Consider the following 24,389-nt stretch of genomic DNA (forward strand, 5'->3'; position numbering starts at 1 on the left):
GGATCCCACAATAGTGACACCCACATGGTCTGTGTGTGAAGGAGGAGGAAATGTATGAGGATAGCCTCAAGTACAGAGATCACACCTGGCACCCACACAATCCTCACCACAACCTCCCATAGCCCACTACTGATCACCTTCCCAGGTCATTACAATAAGGACTTGAAAAATGCTATGGGGGGGGGGGGGGGGGGGAGTGTTGTTATTTATGCATGCCTGTTTGTTATATGATGTCTGTAACACTGAATGTACCTTACACTGTACACACCTTACCTGTACACCAGAGGGTGCTGCTACTGGAGACCTAATGGTTATACCTGTACACTGCAGGTAACGCAGTATAAAAGGGAGCTCACCTCTTGGTGTCCTCACTCAAGGAGCTGCAAATAAAGGACTACAGTCTACACAGTTTAAGTACCATACCCTGCCTCGTTGAGTCATTACCAAAGGTGCCTACATGCATAACAGTTCCGACCACAGTGACCAAGCTGGGAACTGTGCTGCTAACCGAGGTGACCGAGATTCCAGTGCTGTTCCCTCGAGCTGGGAGCTTCTGACCGCTAAAAACGCAAAGCCGAGCTGCGATCGCGTTTGCTTGCTTTGTGGTATTGCTAGAAATTCATCTGTGCTTTAAATCCGTGATATTTGCTTGTTATGCTTCGCTGTGTCAATAAATGTCATTACATTTTTTACATTATTTCTGTGTCATTTGGGTCAGTGACTATTGGCAGCTACTAGGCCTTTTAGGTTAGCTTTCGAAAAGCAATGAACTTGGGCTGGGGGAGGGATGGGTCAGGAATGTGGGCTATGTGGGGAGGGATGAACTTGGGCTGCGGGCGTGGTAAGGTCAGGAACGTGGGCTGGGATGGGGTCAGGAACTTGTGCTGGGTTGGGGAGCTCTATCCTCTCGGGTCTGGAGTCAGAATGGCTCAAATTACACTTTGCAAAGTCACTCAGAACTTGGGCTGGGCATTTTCAATTACACATTCCAGAGAAGCCTCTGGGTGTGGCTTATCCTCCAAGGGGACCAATCAACAATTGGGTCATGTGATAATGGAGAGCCAATCAGAGCATTTTTCTAGTGCAAATAGCTCTGTCCCAAAAAGAATTGAGTTTAGGGAATAATACTTATTAGAAATATTAGTAGAATCAATGACTCGAGTGTATAAACCTACCCGCCCCGAATTAATAGTGTCACCTTATGTGTCTGTGTCTGAATGAACCCTGACAGATCGACTCCATCCCTCGCCCCAGCTTCTGTCGGGCTGAACCAGACTGTTCCCAATCGCCGTGTCATATTTGACCCTGAAATGAGCGTCCGGCCACATATCCGCAGTATAACTAAAACCTCCTATTTCCACCTCCATAACATCGCCCATCTCTGCCCTTGCCTCAGCTCATCCGCTGCTGAAGCCCTCATCCATGCCTTTGTTACCTCTAGACTTGACTATTCCAACGCACTCCTGGCCGGCCAATCAAGATATGAAATAACGGTGTCGGGTTGAATATCTGTCAAATCTTAGTCTACACAACCCCCCGAGATGTCTGCGCTCCTCTAAATCTGCCCTCTTGAGCACCCCTGATTATAATCACTCAACCATCAGCGGCCGTGCCTTCTGTTGCCTGGGCCCCAAGCTCTGGAATTCTCTCCCTAAACCCCTTTACCTCTCTCCCTCTCTTTCCTCCTTTAAGACGCTCCTTAAAACCTACCTCTTTAACCAAGCTTTTAGTCATCTGCCGTAATTTCTTCTTATGTGGCTTGGTGTTAAATTTATATTTTTGTGTTATAATACTCCTGTGAAGCACCTTGGGACGTTTCACTACGTTAAAGGCGCTATATAAATACAAGTTGTTTGAGGCTCTCTACAGTTTGGAAAGTCCTAGCAGTCAAACTTATTTCAGTCACAAATCCATTACAAATAGTCTCAATCAGTGACTTTTCGCCCTCACAGTGTTGGCTGAAGATTTTGATGCATATTTTAAGAAGTAATGGCTTCAATCTCCCAATGGCCATCAGGATCAGATCCTTCTGTTTTAATGAGGACGAACCAGCTGATAACCATCTCTGGCCCCTTGCTGCCCATACTCCCCTGAAATAACGATCGGCTCAAAAATATTTCTTGTTTTACTGGCTGACCGATTGCGGAGTGACATCGTAACTGTGCTCGAGATCTCCCCAGCAGGAACTCTGCATTTGCAATTTGCCACACAGTGCTCGAAGTGGTGAGTGGTCACCCCTCAAGCCCTTAAACCCCCATGCCAAAAACATGTCATAGGTCACACACAGATACCCAAAAGGTCTTAAGAGTTATAAGGCAATTTATTAAGGGAGCGATAGTTCAAATATAGTCAAACGCAACACATCAGGATAGACAGCGTAGACATATGACCATGACAAGTAGCTGGTAATAGTCCCGATCGGACAGACGGTTGGTGGCACGAACTGTTCATCTCTTCACCGTCTGCCCTGAAACGCCTTCTGGGTCTTTCTTTTATTCTCTATTTAGGGGTGGGTCAGGTGTAGGATACGGACAGGACCATTTAACCGATGATATGTCGGATTCTTTGTCTCAACTCTGGGGTGAAACCCTTCTCTTCACATCCTCCCAAGGCAGGAGTCAGACAGGCTGTTCCTGGCCTTCAGATGTTTGGAGCTGCCCGTTATCAGCTATTGATGTTCACGCTGTTCCAGTCACTTTAGCAATTGTACCGCGGAATGAAACTTCAATTCTAACACCAGTCTGAAGAGACTTTTTGGTCTCAAGTTATTTCTTCCAATCTACAATTTCTTACAGTGAGGAATCACAGTGAGTTACTCTTCAGCAATGGGGAGTGAGGAATCACAGTGAGTTACTCTTCAGCAATGGGGAGTGAGGAATCACAGTGAGTTACTCTTCAGCAATGGGGAGTGAGGAATCACAGTGAGTTACTCTTCAGCAATGGGGAGTGAAGAATCAGGCGGTGAGGTAGATTTCCAGCAGATTGCCAGCTGAATGCATCCTGTAAAAAACTCCTAATGGCAGTCCAAAATTCAGGATGGCAAACCAGACAGAAAACCCGTAGAACTGTTTCTCAAGTCCATTTTCAAATTGGGGTTGTGCTCCAAATGCAGGCATAATCCAGAGCTGGAAAGCAACAAACTTCAGTCAGTCACACTGTAGGGTCACATTTGCTTTCAAGTAAAACATCAGGACTCACTTACTAATGAAAACCATCTATTGTAGTTCCATAGAATTTTAGAAATTTACAATAGGGACGGAGGCATTTCGGCCCATCGTGTCTGCGCCGGCCGACAAAGAGCCTAATCCCATTTTCCAGCTCTAGGTCCGTAGTCCTGTAGGTTATGGCACTTCAAGTGCACATCAAAGTACTTTTTAAATGTGGTGAGGGTTTCTGCCTCTATCACCCTTTCAGGCAGTGAGTTCCAGACCCCCACCACCCTCTGGGTGAAAAAAGTTCTCAACTCCCCTCAAACCTTCAACCAATTACTTTAAATCTATGCCCCCTGGTTGTTGACTTCCCTATCAAAGGGAATAGGTCCTTCCTATCCACTCTAGGCCCCTCATAATTTTATACATCTCAATTTATAAAGAGGAAATAGTTCAGGCACAGTCAACATACATTCCCACTAGGGGGAAAGGCAGGGCCCCCTGGATGGTGAAAAAGATAGAGAGTAAGTTGAAGCATAAAAAGAGCGTGTATGACAGATATCAGGCTGAGAATACATCTGAGAATCAGGCAATATATAGAAAGTTCAGAGGGGAAGTGAAAAAGAAAGACGGGCAATGAGAGGGTATGAGAATAGAATGGCAGCTAACATAAAAAGTAATCCAAAGGTCGATAGACATATCAATAGTAAACGGGGAGTAAGAGGAGGGTTGGGGCTGATTAGGGACCAAAACGGAGAGCTACGTATTGAGGCAGAGGGTATGGCTGAGGTGCTAAATGAGTACTTTGCATCTGTCTTCACCAGGGAACAAGATACTATCGTAGACATACAAAAGGAGGCGGCAGAGGAGATACTGGATGGAATAAAATTGATAAAGACAATGTACTGAAAAGGCTGGCTGTAAAGTAGATAAATCACCAGGACGGATGGGATGCATGCTAGGATGTTGAGGGACGTGAAAGAAGAAATCGCGGAGGTACTGGTCACAATCCTTCAGTCCTCCTTAGATACAGCGTGGTGCCAGAGGACTGGAGAATTGCAAATGTTACACCCTTGTTCAAAAAAGGGAGTAAAGATAAACCCAGCAACTACAGACCAGTCAGTTTAACCTCGGTAATGAGGAAGCTTTTAGAAACACTAATCAGGGACAAAATTAACAGTCACTTGGACAAGTGTGGATTAATTAAGCAAAACCAGCACGGATTTGTTAAAGGCAAATCGTGTTTAACTAACTTGATGGAGTTTTTTGATGAGGTAACAGAGGGGGTTGATGAGGGTAATGTGGTTGACGTGGTGTACATGGATTTCCAAAAGGCATTTGATAAAGTGCCACATAATAGGCTTGCCAGCAAAGTTGAATTCCATGGAATAAAAGGGACAGTGGCAGCATGGATATGGAATTGGCTCAGTGACAGGAAACAGAGAGTAGTGGTGAACGATTATTTTTCGGACTGGAGGAAGGGAGACAGTGGTGTTCCCCAGGGGTCGGTACTGGGACCACTGCTTTTCTTGATATATATTAATGACCTAGACATGGGTGTACAGGGCAACATTTCAAAATATACAGATGACACAAAACTTGGAAGTATAGTGACAGTGAGGAGGAGAGGGATAGACTTCAGGAAGACATAAACATGCTGGTGGAATGGGCAGACATGTGGCAGATGATGTTTAATGCAGAAAAGTGCAAAATGATACATTTTGATAGAAAGAATGAGGAGAGGCAATATAAACTAAATGGTACAATCAAACAGAGAGACCTGGGGTATATATGCACAAATCGTTGAAGGTGGCAGGGCAGGTCGAGAAAGCGGTTAAAAAGGCTGACGGGATCCTGGGCTTCGTAAATAGAGGCAGAGAGTACAAAAGCAAGGAGGTTATGATGAACCTGTATAAAACACTGGTTCAGGCCCAGCTGGAGTATTGTGTCCAATTCTGGGCACCGCACTTTAGGAAGGATGTGAAGGCCTTAGAGAGGGTGCAGAAAAGATTTACAAGATGGTTCCAGGGATGAGGGACTTTAGTTACATGGATAGACTGGAGAAGCTGGGGTTGTTCTCCTTGGAGAAGAGAAAGTAGACAAGATTTGATAGAGGTGTTCAAAATCCTGAGGGGTCTGGACAGAGTAGATAGAGAGAAACTGTTCCCATTGATGGAAAGGTCGAGAACCAGAGGACATAGAGTTAAGGTGATTGGCAAAAGAACCAAAGGCGACATGAGGAAAAACGTTTTTACGCAGCGAGTGGTTAGGATCTGGAATGCGCTGCCTGAGAGGGTGGTGGAGGCAGACTCAATCATGGCTTTCAAAAGGGAGTTGGATAAGTACCTGAAAGAAAAAAAATTCACGGTTACAGGGTAAGGGTGGGGGAGTGGGACTGGCTGAGGTGCTCTTGCAGAGAGCCGGCATGGGCTCAACGGGCCAAATTACCTTCTGTGGTGTAACCGTTCTATGATTCTATGAATTAAATCTCCCCTCAGCATTCTCTATTCCAAAGAAAACAAACCCAGCCTATCCAATCTTTCCTCATAGCCAAAATTCTCCAGTCCAGGCAACATCCTCGTAAATCTCCTCTGTACCCTCTCCAGTGCAATCACATCCTTCCTGTAATGTGGTGACCAGAACGGCACGCAGTACTCCAGCTGTGGCCTAACTAGTGTTTTGTACAGTTCAAGCATAACACCCCTGCTCTTGTATTCTGTGCCTCGGCCAATAAAGGCAAGTATTCCATATGCCTTCTTAACCACCTTATCTACCTGGCCTGCTACCTTCAGGGATCTGTGGACATGCACTCCAAGGTCCCTTTGTTCCTCTACACTTCAGTGTCCTACCATTTAATGTGTATTCCCTTTCCTTGTTAGCCCTCCACAAATGCATTAACTCACATTTCTCTGGATTAAATTCCATTTGCCACTGTTCTGCCCACCTGACCCGTTGATATCTTCCTGTAGTCCACAGCTTTCTTCTTCATTATCAACCACACAGCCAATTTTAGTATCATCTGTAACTTCTTAATCATACTCCCTACATTCAAGTCTAAATCATTGATATATATCACAAAAAGCAAGGGACCCAGTACTGAGCCCTGCGGAACCCCACTGGAAACAGCCTTTCAGTCACAAAAACACCCATCAACCATTACCCTCTGCTTCCTGTCTCTGAGCCAAATTTGGATCCAACTTGCCACTTTGCCCTGGATCCCATGGGCTTTTACTTTTGTGATCAGTCTGCCATGTGGGCCCTTATCAAAAGCTTTGCTATAATCCATATACACTACATCATACACACTTTCCTCATTGACCCTCCTGGTTACCTCCTAGTGGTACAACAATAGTGGGTTGTTCACAAACAGAAGCAGCAATGAGTGCAATATCTCTCTGCTCCTGGGCCGTAACCCGAGCCTGCGACAGTATGACCAGCGAGTGTTTGATGGGACAGTGTCGATGGAGCTGTACCCTCCGGAGGTGTTTTTGGGGCTATAAACAGGAGCAATTTTCCCCCATAGACAGCATACAGTGTAGATTCACCAGTTTACACTGGAGCACAGAAGGATCAGAGATTTAAGTACAGTTTTTAAATTATGAAGGGTTTGGACATAGTGATCAGGGAAAGATTATTCCCTCTGGTTGGGGAGTTGGTGATGAGGGGACATGAATATAAAATGGTCACTGAGGGTGAGGAGAGGTTCGGGGAAATCTCTTGACACAGTGGGTTGTTGGAGGAGGGAACGTTGTACCACAGGAAGCGGTTGAGGCAGAGAACATTGCAGAGGGAGATCCAGGGCAGTGGTGGAGAGAAGGACAGTGGGATTAGCTTGAGTTTTCTGCAGCGAGGAGCCTGCACCATCATGATGGGCCGAATGAGCTTGTTCAGTGATTTAACTGTTGCCTTGGAGGTAAACACGGAAGCTAATTTGTACACAACACGATCCCACAAACACCATAGAAACATAGAAATTTACAGCACAAAAGGAGGCCATTTCGGCCCATCATGTCCGTGTCAGCCGACAAAGAGCCGCACGGCCCTCGGTCAGCAGCCCTGAAGGTTTTTTATAAACCGATGAACAATGAACAATGGCGGAAAGGTAAAGAGCACCCGGCCCAACCAGTCCGCCCCACACAACTGTGACATCCCTTATACTGAAACATTCTACACTCCACCCCAACCGGAGCCATGTGATCACCAAGGTGACCGACCGACGGGAAACTGATGGATTCCAATTGGCTGCTCATTTTACACACCGCCTGAATCTACTTCAACCGACTTGATTGGGAAGTAAAATGAGGCAGCAAATCCCGTCGGGCAAGTTAGGGTTAAATTCCCGCCCAACGGATAAATGACCTGTTTTAGCGATGTTGATTGAGGAATAAATATTGGCCAGGACGCCGGGGATAACTCCCCTGCTCTTCTTCGAAATAGTGCGTGGGATCTTTTACACCCACCTGGGAGAGCAGACGGGGCCTCGGTTTAATGTCTCATCTGAAAGACAGCACCTCCGACAGTGCAGCACTGCCCTGGAGTGTCAGCCTAGACTTTTGTGCTCAGGTCCCTGGAGTGGGACTTAAACCCACGACCTTCTGACTCCGAGGGGAGAATGCGACCATCTATCTGCATCGTGTTGGAAGGCCTGGGCTTTACCTCCCAGGAAGTGGGTTACACGGGAACATCTCCAATGCCGCTCCTTACACTTAAGGAATTTCCACCTGGGCTGTTTATTTGCATCGCATCAGCAGCGCAGGTTCACCAGAATGATACCAGGGCTTAAAGGGTTAAATTACGAGGATGGGTTTTATAAACACGGCTTTCATTCCCTTGAGTTTAGGAGATTGAGGGGCGACCTAATCAAGGTGTGTAAAATGATAAAAGGATTGGATAGAGTTGGAGACAAACTACTTCCTGTATTAAATGTTTAGTCTTATAATACTGCTGTGAAGCGCCTTGGGGCTTTTACTACATTAAAGGCGCTATATAAATACAAGTTGTTGTTGTTATGGTGGGGACACAATCCTAACGTTAGCACCAGGCCATTCAGGGGTGAAGTCAGGAAGTGCTTTTTCACACAAAGGGTAGTGGGAATCTGGAACTCTCCCCACCCCCTCCTCGCCCAAATAGGCGGCGGTGCTGGGGGTCGATTGGGGATTTCAGAACTCGAAAATTGCTAGATTTTTGTTTGGTAAGGGTATCCAGGGCTACGGGCCAAAGGTGGGTGAATGGAGTTGAGGTACAGATCAGCCAGGAGCTGATACAATGGAGGAACAGGTGCAAGGGGCTGAATGGCCTGCTCCTATTCCTGATGCCTCTGGCAACCAAAAAGGTTGCGGATTCTAATGACCTGTTGGATACTTGGTGTCTCTCCACACAGACCAGGAAGGTTCGATTCCGAACTGATCCAGCTAGCTCATCTCAGCCAAGGATGGGAATTGGCCTCAGTGCCTGGAGCTCAGGAGGAGAGAGGAAGGCCTGGTTTCTGCAGCGTGCAGTGACTCCCTGCTGTGTGGACACAGGCCTGTTGTGAAGCCCCCTGTAATCACGCTCTCGCTCCCCGTAGGAGAAGATATTGAGTTTAGTACTGGGAGTGCCGCCAGAACCTGTGGAACTCTCCGCCAGCCCAGGGAAAGAGGGCAAAGGCATCAAAGGTAACTTACTATTAGGTTGGACATGATCATAAACATAGAGATCTCCTTGAGAAACTTGCGTTTCCAGTTGAGTTTGTTGGCTGGTTGTAGAGGCAGTTGGGAGGTTCCCAAGTCCAGGTTCGAGGAAGAGTCTGTTGTCCCATTAGGTGGCTCATGGGCATCACTGAGCTCATCTAGTCCATCTGTGTTTAACGTTTCTGTGGTGGGTTCGTGGACACCGTGGACGATCTCCAAGGGCAGCGACTCCTGCTCTGTGCTGTTCTGAGGGTCGATGGTGGGGTCCTCCTCACAAGTTCCCCCGGAGCTGAAACCAAGCTCCCCCACAGCATGCCGTCGGTGCAAACCCTCGATAATGAAGAGGTTCTGCAGCACGTGCTCGATGATTATGAACAAGGAGTAGGCGAGATTGAGAATATCCACGGGCCGCCAGGGGCGGGTGGACACAACGGCCACGATGGAGAAGTAGGAGATGCACAACTGACCGAGCGCAGTGACCTGCAGCAACACCACGTCCAGTCTGCGGCTCGGGTTCTCCCCGGTGTCCACACCTCTCTCCTCCCACCTGTGGGCGGCCACCCCGGCCAGAGAGCAGAGGGACAGGATAGAGAGCAGGGCGATGTGAAAAGCATAGAACTGCACGAAGGCTTTGGGCTGCGAGGGGACGGTTGAAACCTCTATCTGGTACAGGATGAAGATACAGAATCCGACAATTATCACCATCGACCCCAGCAGTGGTCCTAAAACAAGGCCGTGACCTCGGAACTTGTGACTTGCATGAGTTTCATGGTGGTCTATGGTCCTTCCGATATTTGTCCACATGATGTACAGCATGGTAGAGGAGATGAGGCAGTACTCTATGTTAAAGGGGTACATGATAACCACTCCCTTCCGGAAAATGATGCACAGCTCACTCTGACAGCTGGAGGCTGTAATATTCATGTCACCTATGAAGACAAATCAAATTTGATGAGTGGAAGGATATGAAATGTTCTTAATACTTTCATTGTGCCCACCCTGTGCTGGGAGTACACAGAACCACGTAGAAGTTACAGGCCATTCGGCTCGTGGTACATGCCAGTGTTTATGCTCCACAGAAGTCTCTGCCTTACTCCATCTCACCCTATCCACTTCTTCCATTCCTTTCTCTCTCGTGGCTTCTCCTCAAATGCATCTATACTACTCGCCTCAACCACTCCCTGTAATAGCGAGTTCCACATTCGCAGCACTCTAGGTGAAGAAGTTTCTCCTGAATTTCTTATTGGATTTATTAATGACTATCTTATCATTATGGCCATTCCCTTTGCCTTTAAGGAAGCAGTAGCAGGACATTTGGAAAAGCATAATTCAGTCAGGCAGAGTCAGCATGGTTTTATGAAAGGGAAATCATGTTTGACAAATTTGCTGGAGTTCTTTGAGGATGTAACGAGCAGGGTGGATAGGGGGGAACCAGTGGGTGTGGTGTATTTGGATTTCCAGAAGGCATTCAGTAAAAGGTTCCTACACAAGATAAAAGCTCACGGGGTTGGGAGTAATATATTAGCATGGATAGAGGATTGGCTAACTAACAGAAAACAGAGAGTCGGGATAAATGGGTCATTTTCCGGTTGGCAAACAGTAACTAGTGGGGTGCCGCAGGGATCAGTGCTGGGGCCTCAACTATTTACAATCTATATTAATGGCTTAGATTAAGGGACCGAGTGTAATATAGCCAAGTTTGCTGATGGTACAAAGATGGGTAAGAAAGCAAGTTGTGAGGAGGACACAAAAAGTCTGCAAAGGGATATAGGGCTAGAACCTCCACTTTTGTGGTTATCTCCTAAAAATGGGCATTATTTCCGGCGTGGGCAGTAAAAAAGAGTTTTCAGATCGCCGGCTTCTCACCCACTCTCAAAACACCTAGTCTCCACTTTTGAAAATGGGTGTTACCGCGAGCGATATAAAATGGGCGGTACCGTTAAAATTTTTTGATCTGCCATAAAATGTGGCCGTCCTTAGCAACGGCATGGCAACGCTTGATTCTGCAGGTCAAGGATCATCATTACATGCGCGGAAGAGGAGACAGAGAGAGAGGGAGCGCAGAGGGACTGAAGGCGTGTCTGGGTGTGGTGTGGCTGCTTTGGGAGGAAGGAGGGAGACTTTAGAGCTTCACAGCAAGTAGGCAACCAAAAAGTAGCTGTTACCATCCACATATTTGACCGAATTTGGTCTATAATGGAGAGAGAGGAGGAGGCATCACAGCACGCTGTGGAGACTGACGCTGGAGAGAGCAGTGAGGTGGGAGAGGAGCACATTGGAGACCGCAAAAGAGCCAGGAGGTTCTCGGACGAGGCAAATGCCTCCCTCCTGCAGGAGGTCGAGTTACGCTGGGGTGATTTGACACAGGGAGGGCGTGGGAAGCCCACCCCAAAGGCCTACCAGAGGATATGGGCCGAGATAACAGAGGTGGTCTCATCGGCGACCAGCGAGGCGCGTGAGGGCAACCAATGCCGCAAACGATGGAACGACCTTGTGGGATCCACAAGAGTAAGTATTACATTGATTTACATGTACTTATGTATTTATATAATTTGATTTGTAACAGTCATGAGTGACTATCTTCAGATGTGAGGTCTTTCACTGTTACCGGGAATGTTGTACTCAAAGCCTGCGGTCATGGTGTACGTCTTCAGGTAAAGAATGATAATTATCATAATAATGATGATTACATCTGTCGGTTATGTGTTGTATCAGTGTCTGTGACAGTACCTAGCAATGATATCACGCATTGTTCTCATGCCATGTCGTCCTGTCACCTTTTACAGAAGAAGCTATCGACGATGAGGTCCGTGCAGAAGCGAACGGGTGGGGGGCCACCAGTCCCCAGCGACATCACTGAGATAGAGGAGCGTGCGCTCGCACTGTGGGGAAGCACCCCCGGACAGCCACGGACGCACCTGCAGACCCTGAAGTGATGCCACATGAGTGAAGCTTACACCATTGCGTGATGTAAAGTCAATAGATGCCACACCCACTCATATCCGAACAATCATATATGATAGATGATTTCTAAAATTGTCATAGAAATAATGCTAGCCTAATGGAAATCATTGCAATGCACAATGTGTTGATGGTCATGAAATGTGATGTCTGCGATGATTTTGATAGCGGTGGTGTTTTTGTCGTGCATATGCTGTGTGTAGCGCTGGACTCACCTTGTCACCCTAGCACCCACTTCTCCTCTAATAACCTCATTTGTGTTTTGCAGCTCAGCCCCAGGCAAGACCACAGAGGCCAGAAGGTAGGGACGCGGGGCCCGACTTCCGGACGATCCTACATCTGGTGCTGAGGAGCTCCGATTATTGCCCATCAATCCGCTGGGTCTATTCTCCACTGATGAGAGCGCGGATTTCGAGGAACCTGCATCGTCACGCTCCAGAAGCCATTCCACCCCAAGGCCATCTAGTGGTCCTCCGGTCATTCCCGCCTCCATTCTGGAGGTGCCGGCCCCAAGCTCATCTCCATGGGGCACTCTATTTGTCCCCAGGACGGCACCGACCCCGTGGAGATCCCATGGTCTGTTCCACGTGCGCCACATGACAGCGGAGAGATGGTACTGCTGTCCAGGAGGACTGTAGACATAGGTGACCAGCTCATCGAAGCATTGGGGGGCATATCCCGACAGCTGTCCACCATCTTCGGCACCATGATTGAGTACATTCCGCGGATGGCGGAGGCCCTGGATGCGATAGCCAGGAACACTGCTGCCACAGGCCTCCCAGTGGTCCCCGCGCACGGCACTCCACCCCTAGGTTCCGCATCGCCACCAGATGAGAGCAAGGACCATGATCCTGCTTCTGCATCACAGAATGTTGCCCCCTCGGTCGCCTCCACTCCCGTACCCGTGCAATGACCGCATCTGCCTTCATCCCCCCCCCCCCCAATGAGGCACCGTCTGAGGAGCTGCTCGGCCAGGCGCCGTGGAGCGAGGAGGGGAAGGGGTAGAGGTGGGGAGAAGTAGGGGAGAGGGGAAGGAAAGTGAGGTGCATGTCCGCAGGTGATGGCTGTGTTATATCTCCATCTGGGTGTATGCAATTTGTTGCAATGTATGGGGGCTGGGGACCACGCTCCTGCTTTGCCTTTGTATTCTGTGTTGCTGGACATGTTGAACATGTGATTTATATCAATGGTGGAAAAAGTGGGGTGTGGGCGGGGGTTGGGTGTTATTGGCTGTGAGCCTTATGATTTCAGACCAATGTTGGTATTAAACTTTTGTTATTGAACATAACCTTGTTGCACATTGTCTCAGATAGCTGGACTGGTGATTCCTTACCATGAAAGGGTTAAATACAACTTAACATCAATCAACGTAAACTTTAACTGGATCCATTGATGTCTGAGGTACACACACACAGCAGTGTGTCAGCGTTGTCACTCACATCAGCGCTCTTTCAGGCAAATCGTTCAGATTTCAGCTCCTCACATAAGAATCGGATTTTTAAAATGCCAGCCACACCTCTGGTGTTCGTTCAGAACAGTTCCACTTTTTCTGGGCGGTATTTTGGGCGAGCGATATTGTGGCCGATATGTGCGAGGTGGTGAAAGTGACGATGGACGATCTCCTGGGCGTTAGTTTCGCCAAATGTACTCTTTACGGCAAAAAAAAATGGTGGGCGGTATTATTGAATCTCGGCATTAATTCCGTGCGGAAAGTAACGCTGGGCGATATTATGGGCGTTGAATTTGCCCATTCTGATGATTCCGCCCCAAAAAAGTGGGCGGGCAGTAATATTTTTTCCCGCCGTTAAGCACATGGGAAAAGTAACGCTCGCCGATAAGTTTCCTAAAAAAAAGCCCGCCAGTTTCCATTTTGTGCCAGAATGGGCGATATCTGGCCGTTATACGTCATTTCAGCGGTAAAATGGGCGTTAAGTGGGTGTTAAGCATGCAAAAAATGTGGAGGTTCTAGCCCATAGACAGGTTAAGTGAGTGGGCAAAATTTGGCAGATGGAGTATAATGTGGGAAAATGTGAGGTTATCCACTTTGGCAGTAAAAATAAAGAAGCAAATTATTATTTAAATGGAGAAAAATTACAAAATGTTGCAGTACAGAGGGACCTGGGGGTCCTTGTGCATGAATCACAAAAAGTTAGTATGCAGGTACAGCAAATAATCAGGAGGCAAATGGAATGTTGACCTTTATTGCAAGGGGGATAGAGTATATAAGCAGAGAAGTCCTGCTACAACTGTACAGGTTATTGGTGAGGCCACACCTGGAGTACTGCATACAGTTTTGTTCTCCGTATCTAAGGAGGGATATACTTGCTTTGGAGGTTGTTCAGAGAAGGTTCACTAGGTTGATTGCGGAAATGAGGGGATTGACTTATGAAGATAGGTTGAGTAGGTTGGGCCTATACTCATTGGAGTTCAGAAGAATGAGAGGTGATCTTATTGAAACATATAAGATAATGAGAGGGCTCGACAAGGTGGATGCAGAGAGGATATTTCCACTGATGGGGGAGACTAAAACTAGGGGACATAGTCTCAGAATAAGGGGCCACCCTTTTAAAACTGAGATGAGGAGGAATTTCTTCTCTCAGTGGGTTGTAAATCTGTGGAATTCTCTGCCCCAGAGAGCTGTGGAGGCTGGGTCATTGAATATATTTAAGGTGGTAATAGACAGATTTTTGAGCAATAAGGGAGTCAAGGGTTATGGGGAGCGGGCAGGGAACTGGAGCTGAGTCCATGGTCAGATCAGCCATGATCTTATTAAATGGCGGAGCAGGCTCGAGGGGCCGTATGGCCGACTCCTGCTCCTATTTTTTATGTTCTTATTTTCTTTCATCATTATTCCTTTTGTTATTTAATCTCTCCTGCTTCCCACCCTCTCACAGACCTTCCCTTTTGTTCTCTCCTCCCCCGACCCCTTTCCCTGCCTCTGCACTTGCTTAAAATCTGTTACATCTCTAACCTCTTCCAGTTCTGACAAAAGGTCATCAACCTGAAACATTAACTCTGTTTCTCTCTGCACAGACGCTGCCTGACCTGCATCTTCTGTTTTGATTATATTTATGGCCCCTAGTAAGGGCTCCCCCACAAGTGGAAACATCATCTCTAGGTCAACCCTGTCAAAGCCCTTCATCATTTTAAAGTCCTCCATCAGGTCACCTCTCAGCTTTCCCTTTTCTAGACAAAAGAGCCCCACCCGTTCAGTCTTTCCTGTTAGTTGTATTTTTTTGGAGAATGTTATTACAATTTTTCACGGTGCAATGTGCCGTTATGTATTACAGTATTAACCTGCAAATAGGCCACAACTGTTATACAAAATCAGTGTAAGTTGGGGGTGCAGCTTATACATGAGTTAAGATATTTTATGAGTGTAGGGAGGCTTATGTTTTGGGTGTAACCTATATGTGGCGTGGCGTATCTGCATGTCAGTATGGTGCATTGCTCCATGGTGTAGCACATGCAGTAACACAGTATCATGGAGACCGAGTCGTGCTGTCTGTGCGGTTGACCCAGGAGATTGTCTCTGGGCAGCAGTGGAACATTCGAGGCTTACTGTGGTGCTCGCCCGTTGGCCAATGGGCGATGAGTTGGCCGTTGTGTGGGGTGTGGCGTGCATCGCCTGCATGGCGCCCCCAAGTTGTGTCGGGGCGCTGCTGAGCTGCTGGCCAGTCACGGGATGAGCCTATTCTTTTATTTCAATTCAAGGGGATTGATTTAATTCTGATTTTCTCTCCATTGATTACTCTCCATGGAAGTCCCATCTACCAGAGCAAAGGTTGTCAGCCGTAGCTCAGTGGGTAGCACTCTCATCTCCGAGTCAGAGGTTGTGGGTTCATGTCCCATTCCAGAGACTTGAACACAAAATCTCGGCTGACATTCCAGTGCAGTGCTGAGGGAGCGCTGCATTGTCAGAGGCATGTTTTTTCAGATGAGATGTTAAAACCCAGGCTCTCTCAGGTGGGTGTAAAAGATCCCATGGCACTATTTCGAAGAAGAGCAGGGGAGTTATCCCTGGTGTCCTGGGGCCAATATTTATCCCTCAACCAATATTTATCACTAAAACAGATGATCGGGTCATTATCACATTGTTGTATGTGGGAGCTTGCTGTGCACGGGTTGCCTGCCGCGTTTCCCACCTTAAAACACTGACTACACTCCAAAAGTACTTCATTGGCTGTAAAATGCTTTGGGAGGTCCTAAGGTTGTGAAGGCGCTATAGAAATACAAGTTCTATCTTCCTTCAAAGAGAGTGGTGTGCTAATTGCTTCCCTGTCTGTGTTGCCATGAAGCTGGTGGTGAAGATGCTGACTGAAAGCAACTCTGTGATATTGCCCCTCAGTTGCCCCAGTAGCGAAGCCTCTGGCCCTCACTCTCCACCTCCCACGGCACCTCCCGTTCGAGTAAAGTAATCTATTGGATGAAAAATCACTCTGCCTTTCTTCTGCAAATAAGACTTAAAGGACTCCAAGGAGCTGGAGTATTATGGGATGTTTGATGGCTGTAGAGCCGGACATCAGGATACCTTGAAGGTGTATGCTGGTCCCATTGTGTGCAGTCTGTTCCTCGAGCTCCAGTTCCCTGTGAATAGCATCATCGGTGACGGCCATCATCCACAGCACCAGGTCTGTAGCGGCAACCAGCATCAGGCCACACCTGCAGCGGGGCAAAGAAGCACCATGTTCCAGCTCAATATATTCTAAACCGATGGCACTTTGGGTCCGCTGGCAGTTCGAAGCCCACCACACCAGCAGTGTAACGAAGCGTTGGAAGCCAACATCAGGGCCGACGCCCGCAGTGAAGATTTGGGCCGGCCTTTTGTTGGCTCAGGTCTGCCCACACTCCAGAATTGTCCACAAGTCTCCGGGAATTAAAGATTAATCTCCTGGACATTGCTGCACGCAAACCCGGGAGAAAAATCACAGGGGCGTTCACAAAAATGTGTTTGTCCCATTTTTTGAACACTTTTGCTTATTAGTTCTAAAGATATTGGAGATAGGGAAAGTGCTGTTTGACCGGGTGTGGGGGCGTTAGGGCAGGGGGGGTTAGGCAGGGCGTTAGGGTAGGGTGGGGGGGTGTTTGGGGGGGGGGGTTAGGGTGGGGGGGTGTTTGGGGGGGGGTTAGGGTGGGGGGTGTTAGGGCGGAGGGGGGGGGGGGGAATGGGGACGTGTGTTGAAACCTCCAGGAATACATCTAACCAGAGATGGCGACCCGACTGTTGGCTCGGATGGAAATATCACCAGCAACAAGCTGAAGGTCAGGGCTCATGTCGTTTGTCTGTGGGCCGTTGCCCTGTACAAACCTGATTCAGACCAGCCCAGGAGACCCTCATTAAAGGTAGAGTCAAAAGAAGTAATCACAGGTTTACCTATCTGGTGTGCCTCGTGGACAGTAAGTGTGAAGGGAGCAATTCACTGGGAGGAAGTGGCCGTTATGTTGCGTTCACCTTACTACAACAACTTGTATTTATATAGCACCTTTAACATAGTGAAACGCCCCGAGGCGCTTCACAGGAGTGTTTTAAGACAAAACAAATAAATTTGACACCGAGCTACAGAAGAAGAAATTATGTTAGTTGACCAAAAGCTTGGTCAAAGAGGTAGGTTTTAAGGAACGTCTTGAAGGAGGAAAGAGAGGTAGAGAGGCGGAGAGGTTTAGGGAGGGAGTTCCAGAGCTTGGGGCCCAGGCAACAGAAGGCACAGCCACCGATGGTTGAGCGATTATAATCAGGGATGCTCAAGGGGGCAGAATTAGAGGAGCGCAGATATCTCGGAGCTGGAGGAGATTACAGAGATAGGGAGGGGCGAGGCCATGAAGGGATTTGTAAACAAGGTTAAGAATTTTGATATCGAGGCGTTGTTTAACCGGGAGCCAATGTAGGTCAGCGCGCACAGGGGTGATGGGTGAGCGGGATTTGGTGCGAGTTAGGACACGGGCTGCCAAGTTTTAGATGACCTCTAGTTTACGTAGGGTTGAATGTGGGAGGCCAGCCAGGAGTGCGTTGGAATAGTCAAGTCTACAGGTAACAAAGGCATGGATGAGGGCTTCATCAGCGGATGAGCTGAGGCAAGGACGAAGACAACAACTTGTTAGCTGAATGTGGGGCAGCAGGCATGAATGGTAATCACGCTGAATTCTGCAAAGTTACTCGGTCTGGGGGATGGGGGAGTGACAGTGGTCACACATAGAAACAGATGGTTTGCAGTGATTTGGGGGGCTTTGGAACATGGGGGTGTAGGTCGAAGATTAAATTCAACACATCAGGACCGAGAGCTGGAGAACCCCTTTAAAAAGGAGGTTGTGAGGCTGTGCAATTCACTGGGTTGGAGTAAAGACCATGTCAACATTTAACAATCGGTTAGACAGGTGGTTGAGAACCTGTGAGATCCCCTGTGCTTGTTCCGGCCAATTCTATATTTATTTTGTAGGAGGTGAGGCAGATGTGCTGGGCTCATATTACAGTGAGTGTCTGAATCAGACTTACCTCGTCCCTCCCTATCTGTAACCTCCTCCAGCCCTACACCCCTCCCTATCTCTGTAACCTCCTCCAGTCCCTACACCCCTCCCTATCTCTGTAACCTCCTCCAGCCCCTACACCCCTCCCTATCTCTGTAACCTCCTCCAGCCCCTAACCCCTCCCTATCTCTGTAACCTCCTCCAGCCCCTACACCCCTCCCTATTTCTGTGACCTCCTCCAGCCCCTACACCCCTCCCTATCTCTGTAACCTCCTCCAGCCCCTACACCCCTACCTATCTCTGTAACCTCCTCCAGTCCCTACACCCCTCCCTATCTCTGTAACCTCCTCCAGCCCCTACACCCCTCCCTATCTCTGTAACCTCCTCCAGCCCCTACACCCCTCCCTATTTCTGTGACCTCCTCCAGCCCCTACACCCCTCCCTATCTCTCTAACCTCCTCCAGCCCCTACACCCCTCCCTATCTCTGTAACCTCCTCCAGCCTTACAAACCTCCCTATCTCTGTAACCTCCTCCAGCCCTACACACCTCCCTATCTCTGTAACCTCCTCCAGCCTTACAACTCTCCGAGATCTCTGCGTTCCTAGATTCTGCCCTCTTGTGCATCCCAATTTTCCTTGCCCCAGTGTTGGTGGCCGTGCCTTCAGCTATCTCAGCCCGAAGCTCTGGAATTCACTTCTTAAACCTCTCTGCCTCTCACTCCTTTAAGTTGCTCCTTAAGAGCTACTTCTTTCATCAAGCGTTTGGTTACCTGTCCCAATGGATCCTTCTTTGGCTCCGTGTCATTTGTTGTGAAGCAACTTGGGATATTTTACTAGGTTAAAGGCGCTATCTATATGCAAGTTGTTGGGGATATAGTGAATTGTTTAATTGGATGTTTCTGGTGTGGAGCTCACCCCCGGGGATTGCAATGGGCAAATTGCTAGTGTGTAGCCCATAGTTTACTGATCATTAATTTGAATCCCTTTCATTTTGGATAGTCTCCTCGCTGTGTAGGGCCCATTGTGGATACTGAGTTTCAGGCAGAAAAGGACAGTGCTGGAGAGGGAGTGAGGGGAGAGTTCCAGTGGCTGGGAGGTGCAGAGGAGACAGAATTCAACTCTTGGGAACTTGCGTCACTCCAGCCATTCAATGACCTCTCTGAATGAGATTGCTAATTCAGTGCCAATGAACAAGTTGCGCTCAGTTATCCGCTGTATCCGGCCAAATCTGCACAAGATCACTTGACAGGAGATCCTTACAGTCAACGGAGAGAGGTGGGAGCCTTCGACCCACTGCTCTGGGCCCAAGGAGTGAAAGGCTGGGCTCCAACCCACTGGGGTAGCAGGTTCCTCATGTGAAGTATCAATCATAGACATTGAAGAGCTGTTCCTACCTGGTGATGTTACAGTGTGTGTGAAAGCAATCTTTGGAGTGAAACCACAATAAGTAGGTCTGAAAATAATAAAAGATAAGCAGGAATTAAACATTCTCTTCTGGGAATCAATAGTTGCTCTTGACTAAGTAACTACATTTCTCCTCAGCTCCTTAAGTTCTCATGGAGGTCCCTTGTCTTTATGTTTTGAGTAGGTTGGGCCTCTACTTATTGGAATACAGAAGAATGAGGTGATCTTATCGAAACATATAAGATTATGAGGGGGCTTGACAAGGTGGATGCAGAGAGGATGTTTCCACTGATGGGGAGACTAGAACTAGGGGGCATAATCTTAGAATAAGGGGCCACCCATTTAAAATTGAGATGAGAAATTTCTTCTCTCAGAGGGTTGTAAATCTGTGGAATTTGCTGCCTCAGAGAGCTGTGGAAGCCAGGACATTGAATAAATTTAAGACAGAAATAGACAGTTTCTTAACCGATAAGGGAATAAGGGGTTATAGGGAGCGGGCGGGGAAGTGGAGCTGAGTCCATGATCAGATCAGCCATGATCGTATTAAATGGCGGAGCAGGCTCGAGGGGCCATATGGCCTACTCCTGCTCCTATTTCTTATGTTCTTATGTGGCTATTTGTAACCATGACTGAAGAAAGTTCCAATTTCCTTCCATCTGTATGTAAAGGTTGAATTGGATGACTGAAAGACATTGCGAGGTAAAAGCAGCCTTCCTGTGTTTCCCCTGGACAATCTGGCCACTAGCTCCCTGCTGTGCTTTAGCTCAGCTTGTGGGGGTGCTTCTATTGCCCCGCGTACCCCGGCTTACAATAAAGCGGGCACCTTCCCAGTCCAGGTCCCTATCCCATGATCCCCGCTGGAATGTGTGCATGTGGAGATTGGGAGAGGATAACATCAGATCGCTATGGTAACCACCATGCCTCAATTTAAAAATTTGCAGAAGGTACCAAATTGGGCGATGTCGTTAGTACAGAGGAGGACTGTGGCAAAACACAGGAAGGTATTGGCCCTGGAATTGCAGCTCCTACAGGTGCATACGATGTGTGTACATACCCGACAAGGCCCCGCAAGCTCCGAGTGTAGGCCCACGCAGTGTATGTACCTCAGCCGCCCGGCACTTGCAATCTGTCAAAAGCAGATCGCACGTATCCCCCGGGAGAAGGGCCTTCACGGGTGGAGATTTGGGCTATTTGTCCAACTCCTGCCCAGCGAATATCCTTCAAACTCTTAACGCCTGGTGAAAGCAAGCGTAAGGCCTCCTTTTACCAGTGTAAGAGTTTTAATAGATAGAAAAAAATAAATGTTATTTCTTATTTTTATGTTAAAAACCCTGTAAAAGGTACGTTTATTTTTAACGCTATTAAAACATTTTTTTTAAATTTCTCTGAAACATTTAATTTAATGCAATTTCTATTAATTTTTAAGAAGTGTGTTTTTTTATTTATGTTTGTGTTTTATTTTCTTTTATTCTCATTGGTAGTAACGGGAGCTCGGAGCTATGGATGAGAATACTATATTGTGATTGGTGGGCCAGGCCCATCTGATCCCAGTGGTGCGCGTACGCTCCTGGAATACGTGGGATCTGCGCTGGGCTGTGCCTCTGGGCCTCTGGGCCTCGGAGCGCATGTGTTCGTTCCTCCGGGTACTTCAGTAAAATAAATTCCGGTCAGAAGCCTCCAACCACAAATTTTGGCCCATTAATAAACTTGCAGAATGGGCGTGAAACTGGCAAATAAACTTCAATGTAGGTAAGTGTGAGGTGGTACATTTTGCTCGGAAGAATAGGGTCACAAACTCCTTGCAAAATAAGGAGTAGCAGAGGGATCTGGGGTACAGATACATCACTAAAAGTAGGGCGCAGGTTAACAAAGCCATTAGAAAAGCTGACTAGGGTTCAGTTTCAAAGCGGTCGAAATGAAAAGCAGAGAGTTTATGTTACACTTGTATAGAACATGGACTGGTCACATGGGCAGAAAATGGAATTCAATCCAGAGGAGGATGAGGTAATGCATTTGGGGAGAGCTAACAAGCCAATAGAATCTTTTCCTTCTATATAATAAATTGTAGGACAATGAGAGGTGTAGAACAACTGAGATCCCTGAAGGTAGCAGGCCAGGTAGATAAGATGGTTAAGAAGGCATACGGAATACTTGCCTTTATTAGCCGACGCATAGAATTCAAGAGCAGGGAGGTTATGCTTGAACTGTATAAAATACTGGTTAGGCCACAGCTGGAGTACTGCGTGCAGTTCTGGTCATCACATTACAGGAACAATGTGATTGCACTGGAGAGGGTACAGAGGAGATTTATGAGGATGTTGCCTGGACTGGGGAATTTTAGCTATGAGAAAAGATTGGATAGGCTGGGTTTGTTTTCTTTGGAACAGAGGAGGATGAGGGGAGACCTTATTGAGGTGTATAAAATTATGAGGGGCCTAGATAGAGTAGATCGGAAGGACCTATTTCCCTTAGCAGAGGGGTCAATAACCAGGGTCCATAGATTTAAAGTAATTGGTAAAAGGTTTAGAGGGGATTTGAGGAGAATTATTTTCATCCAGAGGGTGGTGGGGGTCTGGAACTCACTGCCTGAAAGGGTGGTGGATGCAGAAACCCTCACCACATTTAAAAAGTACTTGGATGGGCACTTGAAATGCCGTAACCTGCAGGGCTACGGACCGAGAGCTGGAAAGTGGGATTAGGCTGGATGGTGCAGATACGATGGTAAGTACTGCAAGGAATCGAATACGGCCAGGGTGATCTCCTGGACTAGTGTCGATCGTCTGGATGGGTCGGAGAGGGATTTTCCCAGATTTTTTTCCCCAATTGGCCTGGGTTTTTATCTGGTTTTTGCCTCTCCCAGGAAATCACATGGCTCCAGTTGGGGTGGAGTGTAGAATGTTTCAGTGTAAAGGGTGTTACAGTTGTGTGGGGCGGACTGGTTGGGCTGGGTGCTCTTTACCTTTCCGCCATTGTTCATTGTTCATAGGTTTATATGTAACCGTCAGGGCTGCTGACCGAGGGCCGCGCGGCTCTTTATCGGCCGGCGCGGACACGATGGGCCGAAATGGCCTCCTTCTGCGCTGTAAATTTCTCTGTTTCTAGTTGTCTAATTAAAATATATATGCATTGCTTGACAAGTGAAAAGAGTGTTTGGTAGCTGCATGGCTAACACACCAGGAGGAAAGTTGTGCTGGGAGCTGGAGCTAGCGATAGTGCATGTTCCAACACTCAGTGCGACTGAGCAAGGCCTCACCTGTGAGCTGATGAAGATTGCCTCAACAATGGGGTAAACCACCTTCACCGTGCAGGCACCGTGCTGAAGGTAATATCCAGTCTTGAACACATCGAGAACAACACTACAGAGCCCAAACACCAACACCGCCCCTGGAATCAGACCAAGAGTACAACTGATTCATACAGTGCGAGCAGGGGAATGGCCAGATATACCGTAACCATGGCCACATCAGTGAGGCTCCGACAACACCATTTCTCCATTAATGAGGAAAGAAAGAAGACATGTTTATATAGCGCCTTTCACAACCACCAGACGTCCCAAAGCGCTTTACAGCCAATGAAGTACTTTTTGGAGTGCAGTCACTGTTGTAATGTGGGAAACGCAGCAGCCAATTTGCGCACAGCAAGCTCCCACAAACAGCAGTGTGATAATGACCAGGTAACATGTTTCAGTGACAGGACACCGGGGAGTTATCCTCTGCTCTTCTTCGCAATAGTGACATAGAATCTTTTACAGCCAGCTGAGAGAGCAGATGGGACCTCGGTTTAACATCTCAGCTGAAAGACAGCACCCCCGACAGTGCAGCGCTCCCTCAGTACTGCCCCTCCGACAGTGCGGCACTCCCTCAGTACTGCCCCTCTGACAGTGCAGCGCTCCCACAGTACTGCCCCTCTGACAGTGCAGCGCTCCCTCAGTACTGCCACTCTGACAGTGCAGCGCTCCCTCAGAACTGCCCCGCCGACAGTGCGGCACTCCCTCAGTACTGCCCCTCTGACAGTGCAGCGCTTCCTCAGTACTGCCCCTCTGACAGTGCAGCGCTCCCTCAGCACAGCCCCTCCGACAGTGCAGCGCTCCCTCAGTACTGTCCCTTCGACAGTGCAGCACTCCCTCAGTACTGCCCCTCCGACAGTGCAGCACTCCTTCAGTACTGCACTGGGAGTGTCGGCCTGGATTATGGTCTCAAGTCTCTGAAGTGAGTCTTGAACCCACGACCTTCTGACTGGGAGGTGAGAGTGAGTGCGGGCCACTGAGCCATGACTGGCACTAACCAACCTCTCTGTGCCTCCCTGCGATGGCCAGGTTACGAATACAAATGAAGGGGTAGTCATGTTGATTATGAACTGGATTACGATTTTTCAAACTAATCTCTCACAGCTTCAGAGACACTTACGTTCCATTCACTGTGCCAGATTTGAAGCCAGGGTAACGAGGTGACGTCTGCTCCTAAAGTACTTCCACTTCTCAGCCACTTGGTTCAGATTGGCAGGGATTTGGGAGCAGGACACTCGCTCAGCATCTCAGCTTGGAGACGATTGGTGGAGGTTTAACAGGTGGATCCAGCGAGAGCAGGGGCTCACTGGAGCGTGGGAAACCCCGGCACGGTAACTCCACCGCCTGCGTGTGATGTCGTGGATAGTTCCCCGGCCACAGGTCAGCCTGGTCGACGGGCCGGCTTCCTGTCGGGCACGGTACATTGGAGAAAGACTGCGACCGCAGGTAGGTCTGATT

At 48.1% G+C, this 24,389-nt stretch overlaps 1 protein-coding gene across 1 annotated transcript in view; it reads right to left on the reverse strand.

The window, feature by feature from the left end:
• Positions 1 to 2,954: 2,954 nt before the first annotated feature.
• Positions 2,955 to 24,389, reverse strand: part of LOC139226193 (proton channel OTOP3-like) — a 29,476-nt gene continuing 8,041 nt past the window's right edge. The window contains exons 3-7 of the mRNA XM_070856824.1: positions 22,899 to 23,029; positions 19,636 to 19,694; positions 16,311 to 16,441; positions 8,813 to 9,747; positions 2,955 to 3,125 (exon numbers count right to left, since the gene is read on the reverse strand). Coding sequence (XP_070712925.1) covers positions 2,955 to 3,125; positions 8,813 to 9,747; positions 16,311 to 16,441; positions 19,636 to 19,694; positions 22,899 to 23,029 — 1,427 coding nt within the window. The remainder of the gene's footprint in view (positions 3,126 to 8,812; positions 9,748 to 16,310; positions 16,442 to 19,635; positions 19,695 to 22,898; positions 23,030 to 24,389) is intronic.

This window comes from Pristiophorus japonicus, chromosome 16 (genome assembly GCF_044704955.1).
Source record: "Pristiophorus japonicus isolate sPriJap1 chromosome 16, sPriJap1.hap1, whole genome shotgun sequence".
NCBI lineage: Eukaryota > Metazoa > Chordata > Chondrichthyes > Pristiophoridae > Pristiophorus > Pristiophorus japonicus.